The sequence below is a fragment of the Canis aureus genome, chromosome 12 (genome assembly GCF_053574225.1).
Source record: "Canis aureus isolate CA01 chromosome 12, VMU_Caureus_v.1.0, whole genome shotgun sequence".
NCBI lineage: Eukaryota > Metazoa > Chordata > Mammalia > Carnivora > Canidae > Canis > Canis aureus.
In genome coordinates, this window is record NC_135622.1 from 15876353 (window position 1) to 15889382 (window position 13030).

Genomic DNA, 13030 nt, shown 5'->3' on the forward strand with positions numbered 1-13030 from the left:
GTGCAGCTGGGACTGGCTTCTGCAAGTCTGGCTTGCCAGAAGATGGTCTCTGTTTCCCAGCTTCTCCCACTATTCCCACAAACAAACGCCCTCGAGTGTCTGAGTAAGAGGAGAGGACTTACCAGAGAAGTGTTGGTGTTTGGTGCCAGCAGGGCTGAAGCATTGAACACGGTTGTATTCGCTGTGGATGAGCACAGGACATGGGCCAGGTCAGTGGCTGCTGGTGGGGAGAGCCTGGGGCCCCCATCAGGCCCCCACCTTCTCCATCTCCCACCATTCCTCAGAGCCCAGGAGTGGCTTCCCTTGTGAGGGCACCTCATCACGCCCTGGCTCCGCTCTGCTCTCCTCACTCTGCACAGTGAGGACAGGGGTGGTAGAGGAGCCTGGGTTACAGCTCTGACTGCCCCACTGGGCCGGTCTATGACAGCTCCTATCTGACCACGAAGGGCTCACTTTAAAAGCCAAAGTAAGGAATCTGCTACCAAGACCCAGTGCTGACACGAGCTGGGGAATGACGTGCCTTGTCCCTACCAGCAACTGGATCCACGTCTACGCTCTCAGACACTTTCAGAGGACTTATCCTGTCTCTGCTTTGCACAATGCCAAGCCTTAGAAGCATCATCTTGCCAAGTTCCTAAATTCCTACTATCCCCTTTTGAAAGATGAGGCCCACCAAAGCCCACACAGGTTAAGTAACCTGCTCATTTCCCCACGGTCGCACAACTCGTACTTGCAAGGAGTCATGATCCATCCCAGGCCCAGCCTAGATACCTCCAAGGTCTACACAGCAAGAATCCCTTCCTGTGCTGCTCTCCATGCCCCTGTCCAGATGTGTGTGTGTGTTTTTTAGGCCAACCGTAAGAACACATTGGCTTTGATATTAAATTTTCTAACCTACCCCTTGAATGCATGCTGAGGAAAATTAAACCCAAGTCCAAGCCTGAAGGTGAATCATAACCCAGAGGTACTGTCCTTAGCTGTTTACCACTCCCCTCCCCAGCCTCAGGGTTCCAAACTGTAGGTAGAGCATATAAGGGTTCCCATCACAGGCCATGAGAAGAACTGAGAACTGTAATTCCCTTCCTGTGGGATGTAGCCATTCATTAAAAAGGCAGGCTTTGGAGGCTGCTGTTTGCCTTCTCTCTCACGTGTGCTCCTGTGCTGCATGGGTAAAGAAGGGCCAGGTCCTCCTTGCCTTTCTTCTCTAAGCGAAGGCTCATTAAGTAGTTCCAATGCAGCAGGTTTGGGGAGGGAGGCAGGAGGCCAGCTAGCCAGTTTGCTGGCAATGAATCTGAAATGCGCTGCAAGCCATTTGGCTCCTACTGACTGTCCATGGTTGGTTAGGAACCCAGAGTGAAGTTGAAGCTATTCTTGAAGCTTCTTCAACCTCCAATAAGCTGTCACGGGGTGGATGTAATCACAGGGCCCCTCTATGTTGCCCACTTCTGGGGCAGTGGGGGGCTGGAATGACTAAGGAATTCAGTCTTGACCCAGGGCAGAATATTCCTAAAAGTTCTACAACCAGAGGTTTGTTACGATTATTCTGAAGAAAGCTTTACTAATAGAAATCAGGACATCTGCTACTTTACCTCACACCACTGACCAAAAGAACATGATGTGCAGTTAACCACAGAGCAGGGGAAGTGGGCCAGAAGTGGGTAACTCAGGGCTACCCACACAAACACTAGAGGACTCCCAGCTAATGCTTGAGCCTCAAGAACTCAGGTGCTTTTCCATTGCCCAAGCTTGTCAGACCAGACACACCTTTGATGTCTTCTTCTTAGACTTAGCCATTCTTTTATATTGGGTAGGGTTAATCTGAAAGTCACTTTGAGGTAAAGAGGATGAAATATAATATTTCAAATATTTGATTCCAAATATCAAATATTTTTAAATACTAGTGTTTACAAAGTGGTACTCACTTGGGATTGAAAGCAGCCAAATCAGTTGTGCAGCATCCATAAACAGAATACAAATCAGTTACAATGGAAACAAGATTAAATTTAAAAAGAGAGCTCCCCCACACAACAAGCTCTTAGGATGAAGAGTGGCAAAGACCAATAGGGTGCCTTGTCCAGACTGGGCTTTGCAGTAAAGCTAGGAATATGGAACATTTTGCAAGCAAGTGGACCATGGACTGGGAAAGAAACCCTCCTCACTTAGTTCCCCTAATGTCTAGAATTTTCCTTTTCATATTCTAGTCAAAACTAACTTGTCCTAATCCCAGTTCCTTTACTCTTGGTGAAGAAACTGAAAATCTAATCTTATAAGGGTTAGTGGCTAATGAGGGCTCCAAATTACTAATTAACAGCTGAATACAGCAATGGTTCTCAAACTTAAGCATGAATCAGAATCACCTGGAAGGCTTGTTACTATACAGCTGGCCCTACCTCCAGAGTTTCTGATCAGCAGGTGTTGGGTGAAGCCCAATAATTTGTATTTCTAACAAGTTTCCAGAGGTACTAATGCTGCTTCTGGAGACCACACTTTGAGAACCATGGCAATAGAGTGATCCAAAATGAGGAGGTTAAAAAAAAAAAAGAGGTGTTATCAGGCACCTGGGAAAGGGCAAAGGGGATACTCTTTGAAGGCAAGTAGATTTTATTATGGCCCTCAAATTCAGCCTTCTATGCTCCTACATCTCCTGTTCTTAGGGTATGTCTATGTTTGGTTTCTCCTGTGGACAGATGATTCTCAGAATGACCAAAATGCCACATATGACCCCAGAATTTGGACAGTTTCTCAAAGAGATCAAGGCCATGTACTTCCAAAAGCCGTGTTTGTGTGAACCTTTGTGTTCAGTCAATGCAATGAAGCCACCATCCAGTGGGCACAAGCAGCAAATGGGAGTATCCTGATGGGGCCTAGGCCACAGAGGAGAGATTCACTCCAGGGCAGAATGAAAAAGGCCTGCAGGTAGGATCTCCTCCATTGCCTGGGCAAGCAGCATGTTCTGGCTCAGGACAAACAATAGCTTAATCTATGCTGAATTTTAATGAAATAACTCTAAATTAATGATAGAAAAAAATTAAGTCTAGACTTGTTTACAAAACCAGTGCAGTGACAGAGGGAGAGAGGGTATAACCAGAACTATACACCCTGAGGTCAGGACATCTTCCTCTCCATGAGGCCTAGTCTAAAGCAGGGTGCACAGTGACTGTACAGTAAATATTTTTGATTGACTTATGATCAATCTTTTATCAATAACATGTGGAGTACTAAACAACACAAAATCTACTTGTGTCAAACTCCAATCCAATCTGGGTATAGATTTGGAAGCCTCACAAGAGTTCTATGAGACCATCAGGGCCAGCATTGATATTCCTCTTTCATAGCTAGGGAAACTGAGCTTCAATGTGACCTTGGGTTGTCTCTGGGCCTCACTCTTCTCTCTGAGTCCAGCTTGGTAGTACTTAGAGATATATGGACAGATCTCTTTCTCTCTCTTGATCTAGATCTATGTATTTATGGGTGTCCCTGCTCCACGGCATCCTGGTCACCCCAGACAAGGCCCACTGAAGGCTCTGAGGGCATGACTAGGACTGTGAAGGGAGGCCAGTGGTTGAGACTATAGGAAGCCCTAACTGTACAGATGACATTTTTTTGGTTAGTAAGGAATTCCACAGAAAAGGCACTATGTATTATCAGGTTGACCAGTTGGTTGATTCAACTTCCCACCCAATGCCAGAAATCTATCTTTTGTTTTGAGAGAGAGAGAAAGAGAGCAAAGAGTTCTGGGGGGAGCAGAAGGAGAGGGAGCCCAACATGGGGCTCAATTTCATGACCCTGAGATCATGACCTGAGACAAAACCAAGCCAGTGCTTAACTGACTGAGCCCCCCAGCTCCCTCAGGAATTCTGTTTATACCACCATTGGCAGACGGACATCCAAGTGTTCAGGTAGCTTGCTACCACTCAAGGGGCCTGATACCTCTCAGGATGGTACCTCCTACATTTGAGTAGAGAGCTGTGGTGAGGGGAGAGTGTGTGGGTGAAGGCCCAGGGCACATCTGGGATTACCGGTCACCTGTGTCAGGGGCAACACACTCGCATTTGTAGGTGGTGATGGAGTCAGGCTTAAAGTCCATGTTGATGGGATAGTACTTGAAGGCACTAATCATCTTCTTGATGGCATCATAGATGAAAATGAAGCTGATGAGGGTGGAGAAGCCCTCTTCGGTGAAGCGGGTGATATACTTGATGATAAAGCTGGCATCTGTGGCCACCAGGATAAGGCACTGGATGGCTGAGTGGAGACCAATCCAGAGGCGGAACTCCATGTAGTCCAGGCCATTGCCTCTGGAAGATAGAGGGAAGGAAGGGGCCTCCAGCCCAGGGCTCTTCACAGTACTTGGCTCCCCAACCCAACCTGAGTGGCTCATCCATCCCTTCTGTGGCACAAATGCCCTTCTAGGAGCTGTGAGAGGACAAGGGACAGGGAGAATTCCTGGGTGGGATTGTTTCATCTTTGCAAATTCTGGCAAAGATCTCATGGGGGATGGCAGGAAGGTGCTAAGACATCTCAATTCTCACACATTTGGTAACAAACACCCAGGGTGAATGAAAAACAGGGAATATCAGAGTAACAGAGTTTGGGGAGGCCTTAAAATGGTCTCATGTTGTAGATGAGGCAATTAAGCTCAGAGTGGTGAGAGCAGGTGCAGGTGTGAGAGTAGGCACCGGGGGCTACCAACGGCACCTACTTGCTGAAGTCAAAGAGGAGCTTCTCAAAGATGAGGATGGGCCCTGTGCTGCTGAGGATGATGAGAGGCTGTCCCGAGAAGAGGCAGAACAAGGAGCCGGCCATAGCAGTGCCCAGGAAGCTCTCCATCACTCCCTGGGGGCATGAGGAGTATGAGGCTCAGTGGAAGCAGGAGAAGGGGCATCTTGGCATAGGCTAGAACCCAGCCAAGGGCCCAGGCCACAGTGCTCATCCTTTATTCTGGGCCCTCTCCTTCCCAAATTCTGCCTCCTATCTCCTATTCCACACCCTCCTCCCAATCACCAGTATCACTCTCTATTTATATTTGGACTAAGGTCCCATGTAACTTCTTTTTGGCACCCTACAACTTAGAAAACAGGGCTGCCGGTGGATGTGCTTGATCTCATGCCCACACTACTCCCAGAGGACAGCCTATTTGTCCATCCAGTCATTTATTCATTCAAAAATCTGTTAGGTGCTTTTAGAGGTCAGACCACTCATTCATTCAAAATCCATTAAGTGCCTACTGTGTACCAGGCATTTTGTTAGGTACTGGGGACCCATCAGTGAATGAGATAATGCATCTTCAGTCTAATGGGAAATACAAACAAGTAACCACCAGACAATTTCCATACAGCAGTTTTTCAACCTTTGTATTATTGACATTTTAGGCTAGACAATTCTTTGTTGTAGAGGGATGTCCTGTGCATTACAGGATGTTTAGCAGCATGCCTGGTCTCCACCCATCAGATGTCAGTAGCACTCTGTTCCCCAGTTATGACAACCAAAACTGTCTCTATGTCTCCTGGGGAACCAAATCATTCCTTGTTGAGAATCACTGCCTTGGAGTGTGATAAGCTGGGATAAGTTCAAGGCGTCATAGGAGAACATAATAGGTGTAAGAGAGTGGTCAGAAAGGCTTCCCAGGAGGTATATATATAGAAGCTGAGACCTCCCCAAAATGAGCAAGGAATTGACCAGGAGAATAAGGTAAGCAGAGTGACAAAAAAAGATGGTTCCAGGAATAGCAACTCTTGTTCACAAAAGCTGGAGCTGAAAGGGAGCATGCCTTTGAATAATGGAAAGATGATGAAGATTGATGGAAAACATAATGGGTAAGGAAGACAGGAATCTGAGAAAAGGGTCTTTGGAGATGAGTCTTGAGAAGCAAGTAGAGTCATGTCATGAAGACAATGTGGGGAAGCTGGGATTTAGAAGTCAAGGATGATGCATGGATAGCTGGATAAACCATGGTGTCACTTGCTATGTTGGGATAGCAGCAGGTCTAGTGGGAAGACAATGGATGCAATGTTGACTCTCTGAGTTGAGGGATCTCATATGAACATGCCCAGGAGATAGTTGGATATTGGACCTGCAGTTCAGGAGAGTGGTATGGTCTGAAGATAAGCATTCATCTCAATTTATCTGGAGTAATAAGTCTTCACCTTGGCTTCTAAGCTTTCCAATGGTTCTACCCTGAAGGCCCCATGGGACAAGACCCTTGACTGGGATATGGGCTGGTGTCTCTGCTGACTGATGTTTTTCCAAGGGAGGCCTGTATTGTTGTCATGGTAACAGATTACCATCTTTCTAAAGATGTCTTAATTCTAGGCAAAGAATTTAAGATTGATTTAAAAAATGTGCAAAGAAGTCTCTAATTAATAACTTAATTAATTCTGATTGCTCATTCACACATCAGTGGGAAAAGTATCAAACAACAGAGAGGATCAATCCCCTTAAAAGCACTGCATAATGTATAGAATTATTGAATCACTATGTTATACCTGGACACTAATATAGCATTGTATGTCAACTATACTTCAATAATAAAAATTGACAAAAAATAGAGTGCAATTAACACAACTTTATAAATGTTAAAAAAAGTTTGATCTATTTATGTCATCCTTACATTTGGACTTTAGTAACACAATTTAACTTTAGATCTTTTAATACTGTAGGCTCACTACTTTTTTGGAAGGGTAAAAGATCACTAAAAGTGATGTTCTGAGCCCCATGGTGGGTGAAACTCAAGCCCTGGTTTTGGGATTATGGTATGAAACTCCTTACCACTGCCTGGTGGCAGAAGATTTTATGGAGGTTTGCACAGATGTCCCCAATTAGCAATAGTTGTGCCTCTGATAAACACCATTGGCTATGATACTGCCACTGCGCAAACTTAGCACTCACAGCCCCAGCTCACACACACCTGATAATTGTCAGTGGCATCCCCCAGAAGCCCACCAAAGGTGATTGCGTTGGTGATACAGCCGAGGTAGATGAACAGGATGGCAGAGATGGACTGAATGTGAAAACCATCATAGAAGTCACTCAGGAACCAGGGCAGCTTCCTCTTGATATCCAGACGCAGGCCACCGAAGAACCTGCTCAAGACAGGCCCAGGGGCTGCTTTCTCACTACAAACACCAGTGCAGGGGTAGGGCTATTTATAGGAGCCTGCAGAATTTGGGGCAAGAAAAGGACCTTGACTAGAGGTGGAAGGGGACAGGGGTCTTTCTACTAGCACATATAAAGGCAGAGAGGATTTTTGCAGGACTGAAAGTCTGTGGTTAGCATCATCCTGACTGGAAAGGTGGTCAGAAACAGCCTGGATGGGCAAGGGAAGGCCTGATGGGAACATGTCCTAGAGTAGACCTAACATCGTATGGGGAAAGGAGATCGTGGGGTCCACAGAAATCCTGCCGTCCTCTTCAGTGATGTCCCTGATCATCTTCAGGGCATCTGCCTGTGCTTGGTAAACAGAGATGTGTCCAACTTTAGGAGAGAGAGAGAGAGACAGCCCAGATTCATCAAGGGCAGGTTCTCAGTCTTAGAACTGGTTTCTTTATTCTCTGGAACAATCAAGTAGGAATTTTAGGTTTAGGGACTGTGCTATTGGATATAGTATTCCCCACAGCTCCTAATGCAATGCTTGGCATGGAGCCGGGTTTCTCAGCCTTGGAACTATTGACATGTCAGGCTGCGTAATCCTTTGTCATGGGGCTGTACTGGGCCTTGTAGCATGCTGAGCAGCATCTCTGGCCTCTGTCCACTAGATGCCAGCAGCAACCCCCCTCTAGTTGTGGCAAATAAAAATGTCTCTGGACATTGCCAAATGTCTCCTGGGGGAAGATGGGGGTACAGGCAAAATTATCCCCAATTTGGAAGCACTGGTTGGCATAGAGCCAAAGACATATAAAACATGACTCCATTCTCAAAGTCATAATTTACATATAGCTTTGCAGGGCCATGTCCTTTCCTAAATTCAGAGCAACCCGAATTATTCTAAAAGACAGCAAGGAAACCCAAGCCAGGAAATCTCAATCTCAATCTCAATCTCTCTCTCTCTTTTAAAGAAAGAAAAAAGAGAAAAAATTCAAATTGTGCTGTTATGGATTAAATAGTGTCATCCCAAAAGACATATTGATGTCCTAAGGGACATAGGGTCTTTGCAGATATAATCAGGTTCAGAGGAGGTCATGGCAGTGGGCCCTAATCCAATATGACTAGTGTCCTCAGGAGAAAAGTGCCATTGGAAGACACATGCAGGGAGAACACCACATGAGGACAGACACATAGACCAGAGCCCTGCAGCTGAAGCCAAGGACGTCAAGGACACCGAGGACTGCTGGCCACCACCAGAATCTGGGGAGAGGGAAGGGAGGATGCCATCCAAAGTCTCAGAGGGAGCTGGCCCTGCCCACACCTTGATTTGGATCTTCTACCCTCCAGGACTGTGAGAGAAAACTTCTATTGTTTAAGCCACCTAGAACAGGACATTTTGTTATGGCAACCCTAGAAGACTCACACAGGAACAGAGTATCTAGAGGAAAGTGTGTGTTCCTGCACTCCCGTGCTGGACCTCACTTCCCTTCTCCTGCCACAATAGTTGCCTCTTTTGCCAGATCCAGAGGGGTTTGAGGGGATGGGCAGGGAAAGAGTGCAGTGTCCGGACCCCATGGCCGGGAGTGGGAGCTGCAAGGCAGAGGTGGGAAAGGTTCGCACAGGTGGGTGAGAAGGAGACAAGCCTAAAGGTTGTCTGGCATTCCCGTCAGGCCTGGGGTGGGCACCTTCCAGTCCAGATAAGTTCTTCCCCGATTTCGTGCATGGCTGGCATCTCTCCTTCATCCCCGCTGCTCCCTCCGCCAGCCCCGCCACCACTGCCACCGCCACCGGCGCTGCCTCCTGCAGCTGCTCCGCTGCCTCCCCCTGCAGAGCCGTTCATCTGTCTGAGCTCCATCAGCGAAAACACGGATTTCCTGTAAGGAGCCAGGGGGGCAGGGGACAGTGGGGCTCCCAATCCTGGGATGAACTTAGCTCCTCTAGAACAGTCCTGAGAATGCCTCTTACCTCTCTAACAAAAATCATGAAATAAAATAGAGACAAATGCAGAAAATGGCCTCACAGTACCCCTGCACAGGTCACCCAGATTTTACAGATGTTCACAATGCAGCATGTTGCTTGCTAATTTTTTTTTTTGAGAGATAAAATGACACCAGGTCCAAGGATATACTATATCCTCCAAAATATAGTATAAACCCATCCACGCTGACCAGAAAAGTCATGAACAGACTTGGACAGACAGTCATGGAGCTCCCTTTGAACCACTTCCCTCCTCACCACCCCTCCATCCACAAACATACCTCTTATCAGCAGAGGGCACTTTCTTGGGAGGCTCAATCCGGATATTTGGGTCCCATTCTCCAGGGGGAAGGACAATGACCTCATCCAGAAACTCATCAATTCCTGCTATCAGATCTTCCCGATTCCGGGCTTTATAGGCTACGTCACTGAAGAGCTGGCAAGGAAAGAGTAAGGGGATGTCTTGCTTCTCCTTCACCTCCTGGGAGCACATCACATATAGTTTCGGAGAAAATCCCTTTGAACCTTTGCTCCTGCCAGCTCACTCTGTCTTTAGGTGAGGACAGAGCCCAGCAGGTGAAATTACACACGGTGGGGAGCAGCGGGTCTTGGGGGAAGACCTGGAGGCCAGGTCTCCCTGTCCTCACTGAAGGTCTTTAGCTGAGTTACTTAACTGTTCTGCTTTCAATTTGGCAGGGAACAAGTTTATTAGAAAACCTGTACAGAACCCAGTCCTAGCAGCTCAGTTATTTTAGATCTGATTATAACTTCCTCGCCCCTCATCCTTGGAGGGTCAGACTGCATCATTCCAGGCTGTCTCCAGGACGTTCTTTCTGATTTACAGATCTTGCCTGTGTTTGAAGTCTTCTAGGCTCCCCACCACTCCTGGGACAGAGAGAGCTCTCAGCTATGCCTATCGGCTCTGTCATCTCTGGGTCACCTCCTGCTCTTGAGGCTCTTACACTGAGCCTAAGTCGAACCACTTTTACCCAGCTTCTCTATCTCTAAGCTTTGGTTCCTATTCTCTTTGTCTGGAATGCCTGCCTCCTCTTAGGCTTGTGCAGGATCTACCCAATTCCTGCTCATCCTTAGCTTACAGCCCTCTCTTATGTGAAGCCTCTCCTGGCTGCCCGGACAGTTAGCATATGGTTCACTTTTAGAATTACAAGTCTGTCTCTCCCTCTTGATCAGCGCTCCTAAAGGGCAGTGACTGAACTGATTCTTATAATCTTCAGTTCCCTGCATAAGCCTGGCACACAGTAGGTGCTCAAATGTGCCTGTTGGATAAGTGAGGGAATGAAAGCATAGTGCTTGATGCAGGAACCATGGCATTCAGGAGTACACGCTTTTTGTTGCTACTTACATCATCTACCATGAGGGTTGCAATGGCACGGCCAATTTCATTGTAGGATTTTGCTCTCCCAGAAGGTCCAAGCAGTATGAACAGAAATCTGCAAAGAAGATAAAGGAGGAGGAGGAAATTGACAAGGAAAAATAGAAGCAGGTAAAGACAGGGATTCTCTGGCCCTGGACATTATTCTTTCTTAACTCATGAATTGACCATACACTTGTCCCTTCCCTCCTTTGAATCTCATAGTTGCTCTGGAAGGACGTCTTTTCTTCACCCCCATCCTCTCCCCCTGGAGTATCCTCACCATTGTCTTATGGCCCAAGCCCAGCCAACAGTATCTCAGCTCCTTCTTTTAAATGATTATTTTAAATAAGCTCTAAACCCCACCCCTTAGTCAAAAGATTTCCCTCCCCAGCAATTCCCTAATTTTCCTTCTGTTTTAGGGGTGTCTCCAACAGCTCTTTATGCCAACTGCATGGACAGCTGGCTTCCTTCAGGCGGGTGTAGGGGCAGATTTCAGTGGCCCTCACCTGGTGGGGACAGGCACCTCGGTCACTCCTCCCAACATGGCCGATTGAATGAGACGCACGAAGGCGATGAATGGCTGGTCAAGGAAGTCCACCTCACCGACAAGCACATTGGAGGCTTCTGAGTCCTTGGGGATCTTCTTCATAAACTTGTTTTTCCGCTGGCAGGGAGGGGGAAACAAGATGCCCGTGGATACTCTCATCAGTGGTTTCAGCATTCAGTATCCCCAACCCCCTTTAGATTGCTGTGAAGGCCTGACTTTAAAAAATTCTCCAAGTATTTCTCAGGAGACTGAAATAACCAAACACTTTCCTCTGTTCTGTAGATGAGGAGACTCAAAATCCGTCAACCCCAGGACCAAGCCAGCCTTAGGAGACAGGAAGGAACAGGCAGTGACTTAACCCCTAAGACATTCCTTGATGAGTAGAAACTGCTCAAATGAAGTATGAGCTGAGGGGTCATACAAGAAAGCCAAGGTTTGCCAGACATCAGGCCTCATCCCCCAACCCCCTGAGGCTCAAGCAGGTGGGAGTCGGCTCTTCCACACCAAGCACCCAACCCTCCCTCTCTGCCTTCACCTTGAGTGGCTGTGGAAAGGATTAGGCCCATTCTGGTGACCAGGGCAGACATGTTTGTCTTCCCTTGCCATCAGCTTCCTGGCTGACAGGAGCCCCTGGGCCCCATCTCCAAGTCCGTGGGAGACTTCCATGTCCCCAGGTCATCCCGAGGGGAAGTCCTAGGAAACTCATGGCTTCTGAGACTTTCCAACTATAGACTATCAGGATGCTAGGGGCTAGTGTCTGTTCAGGGCAGGAAGGTCAAATAGGCAGAGCGAGTGGGGTCCAATAGGAGAGGTACCAGAAACAGGCCCTCATCCCAAACTTATTCTCACTCTCTACATCTATGACTTCATTCCTAAGGTTAAGACACAGACTCCTCCTGAGTCCTATTGTACAATGAAAATGCCCCAGGGACAGTCATGTACAAGTTTTTCTTTTTTTTTTTTTAATTTTTATTTATTTATGATAGTCATACAGAGAGAGAGAGAGAGGCAAAGACATAGGCAGAGGGAGAAGCAGGCTCCCTGCACCGGGAGCCCGACGTGGGATTTGATCCCGGGTCTCCAGGATCGCGCCCTGAGCCAAAGGCAGGCGCCAAACCACTGCGCCACCCAGGGATCCCAAGTTTTTCTTAGTCTTTAACATCATAGGGTGCATTGGTTTTTCAGATTGCTTCCCCTCAGCAGCAAGGGGATGGGCAAGGGACAGAGATAAATTTGTACAGAGAGGAAGGGGAGGAAGGCTTTTGTGGGGGCAGGGCTGGTGGAAGTCCCTGATGGCCAACAAAGGAAGAAAGGACCAGAGGGGGAGGCAAGTCCTAAAGAGATCTTGTGGACACCACAATTTTGCCACCCTTTCCTCCTTGGCCAGAGTCTTTCCTTGTACAGATTCCTGTGTCTTTTCCTGGCCCTAGGCAGGGGAATGGCTCACAACTGTTCCCTGATGCATTCATGGGGGGTGGGATACACACTGGGCTGGGTGGACTACCAGTGCAAGAAAAAGCACGTGAGTGACAGCTGCACCCTTATAATCTTTTAAATTCAAACCAACCAACCAACAAATAAAACTCTTCACAGCCACCCATGCAACAGTCCCAAGGACAAATAAGCATGGCCGGGAGTTAAATGGGAACCAGAGTCCCAAAGGCTCAAAAAGTCCTTCTGTTACAGATGAGTCAGCTGATTCATAAGCAGGTTCTTCAGGATGAAGGACTGGGTGTGCCAGGAGAGCTATTGTCCCACACTCCCGGCATCATGCCCCTGAGCATCTGGCAGGGAGGGGATCCAGGGGACAGGAGGAGGAGGGGTAATAGGAGTGCCCTGGAGAACAAGGCTTTGAAAACAACAATGCTTTGGAGAAGCATAATCCAGAAGAGGAGAAGGACCTGGGTCCTCTCTTGCAGATTGTGACATGTTTGGTAAGGAGCCTGCCCTGGTGGCATCCCAGATATGAGCCACGGGGGCATTCTGGTCCTCCTGGCTTGGCCACAATCTGAACCTAGATTTGTCCAATCAGGGACCTGTTGACCCCT

The 13030-nt window shown here is 47.6% G+C and overlaps 1 protein-coding gene across 9 annotated transcripts in view; it reads right to left on the minus strand.

Moving 5' to 3' along the window:
* SLC4A5 (solute carrier family 4 member 5) overlaps positions 1 to 13030 on the minus strand; it is a 108037-nt gene that overhangs the window by 27174 nt on the left and 67833 nt on the right. For 8 of the 9 annotated variants that reach the window (XR_013349090.1, XM_077842941.1, XM_077842943.1 and 5 more), the window contains 8 exons: positions 10942 to 11099; positions 10424 to 10511; positions 9342 to 9496; positions 8769 to 8957; positions 6908 to 7082; positions 4703 to 4836; positions 4027 to 4298; positions 123 to 181 (listed from right to left, as the gene is read on the minus strand). Coding sequence is in view for 8 of the 9 variants with exons in the window: in XM_077842941.1 (XP_077699067.1) it covers positions 123 to 181; positions 4027 to 4298; positions 4703 to 4836; positions 6908 to 7082; positions 8769 to 8957; positions 9342 to 9496; positions 10424 to 10511; positions 10942 to 11099 (1230 nt within the window). In the remaining variant the exon portion in view is untranslated. The remainder of the gene's footprint in view (positions 1 to 122; positions 182 to 4026; positions 4299 to 4702; positions 4837 to 6907; positions 7083 to 8768; positions 8958 to 9341; positions 9497 to 10423; positions 10512 to 10941; positions 11100 to 13030) is intronic. The other variant, XM_077842946.1, reaches the window with a different exon arrangement.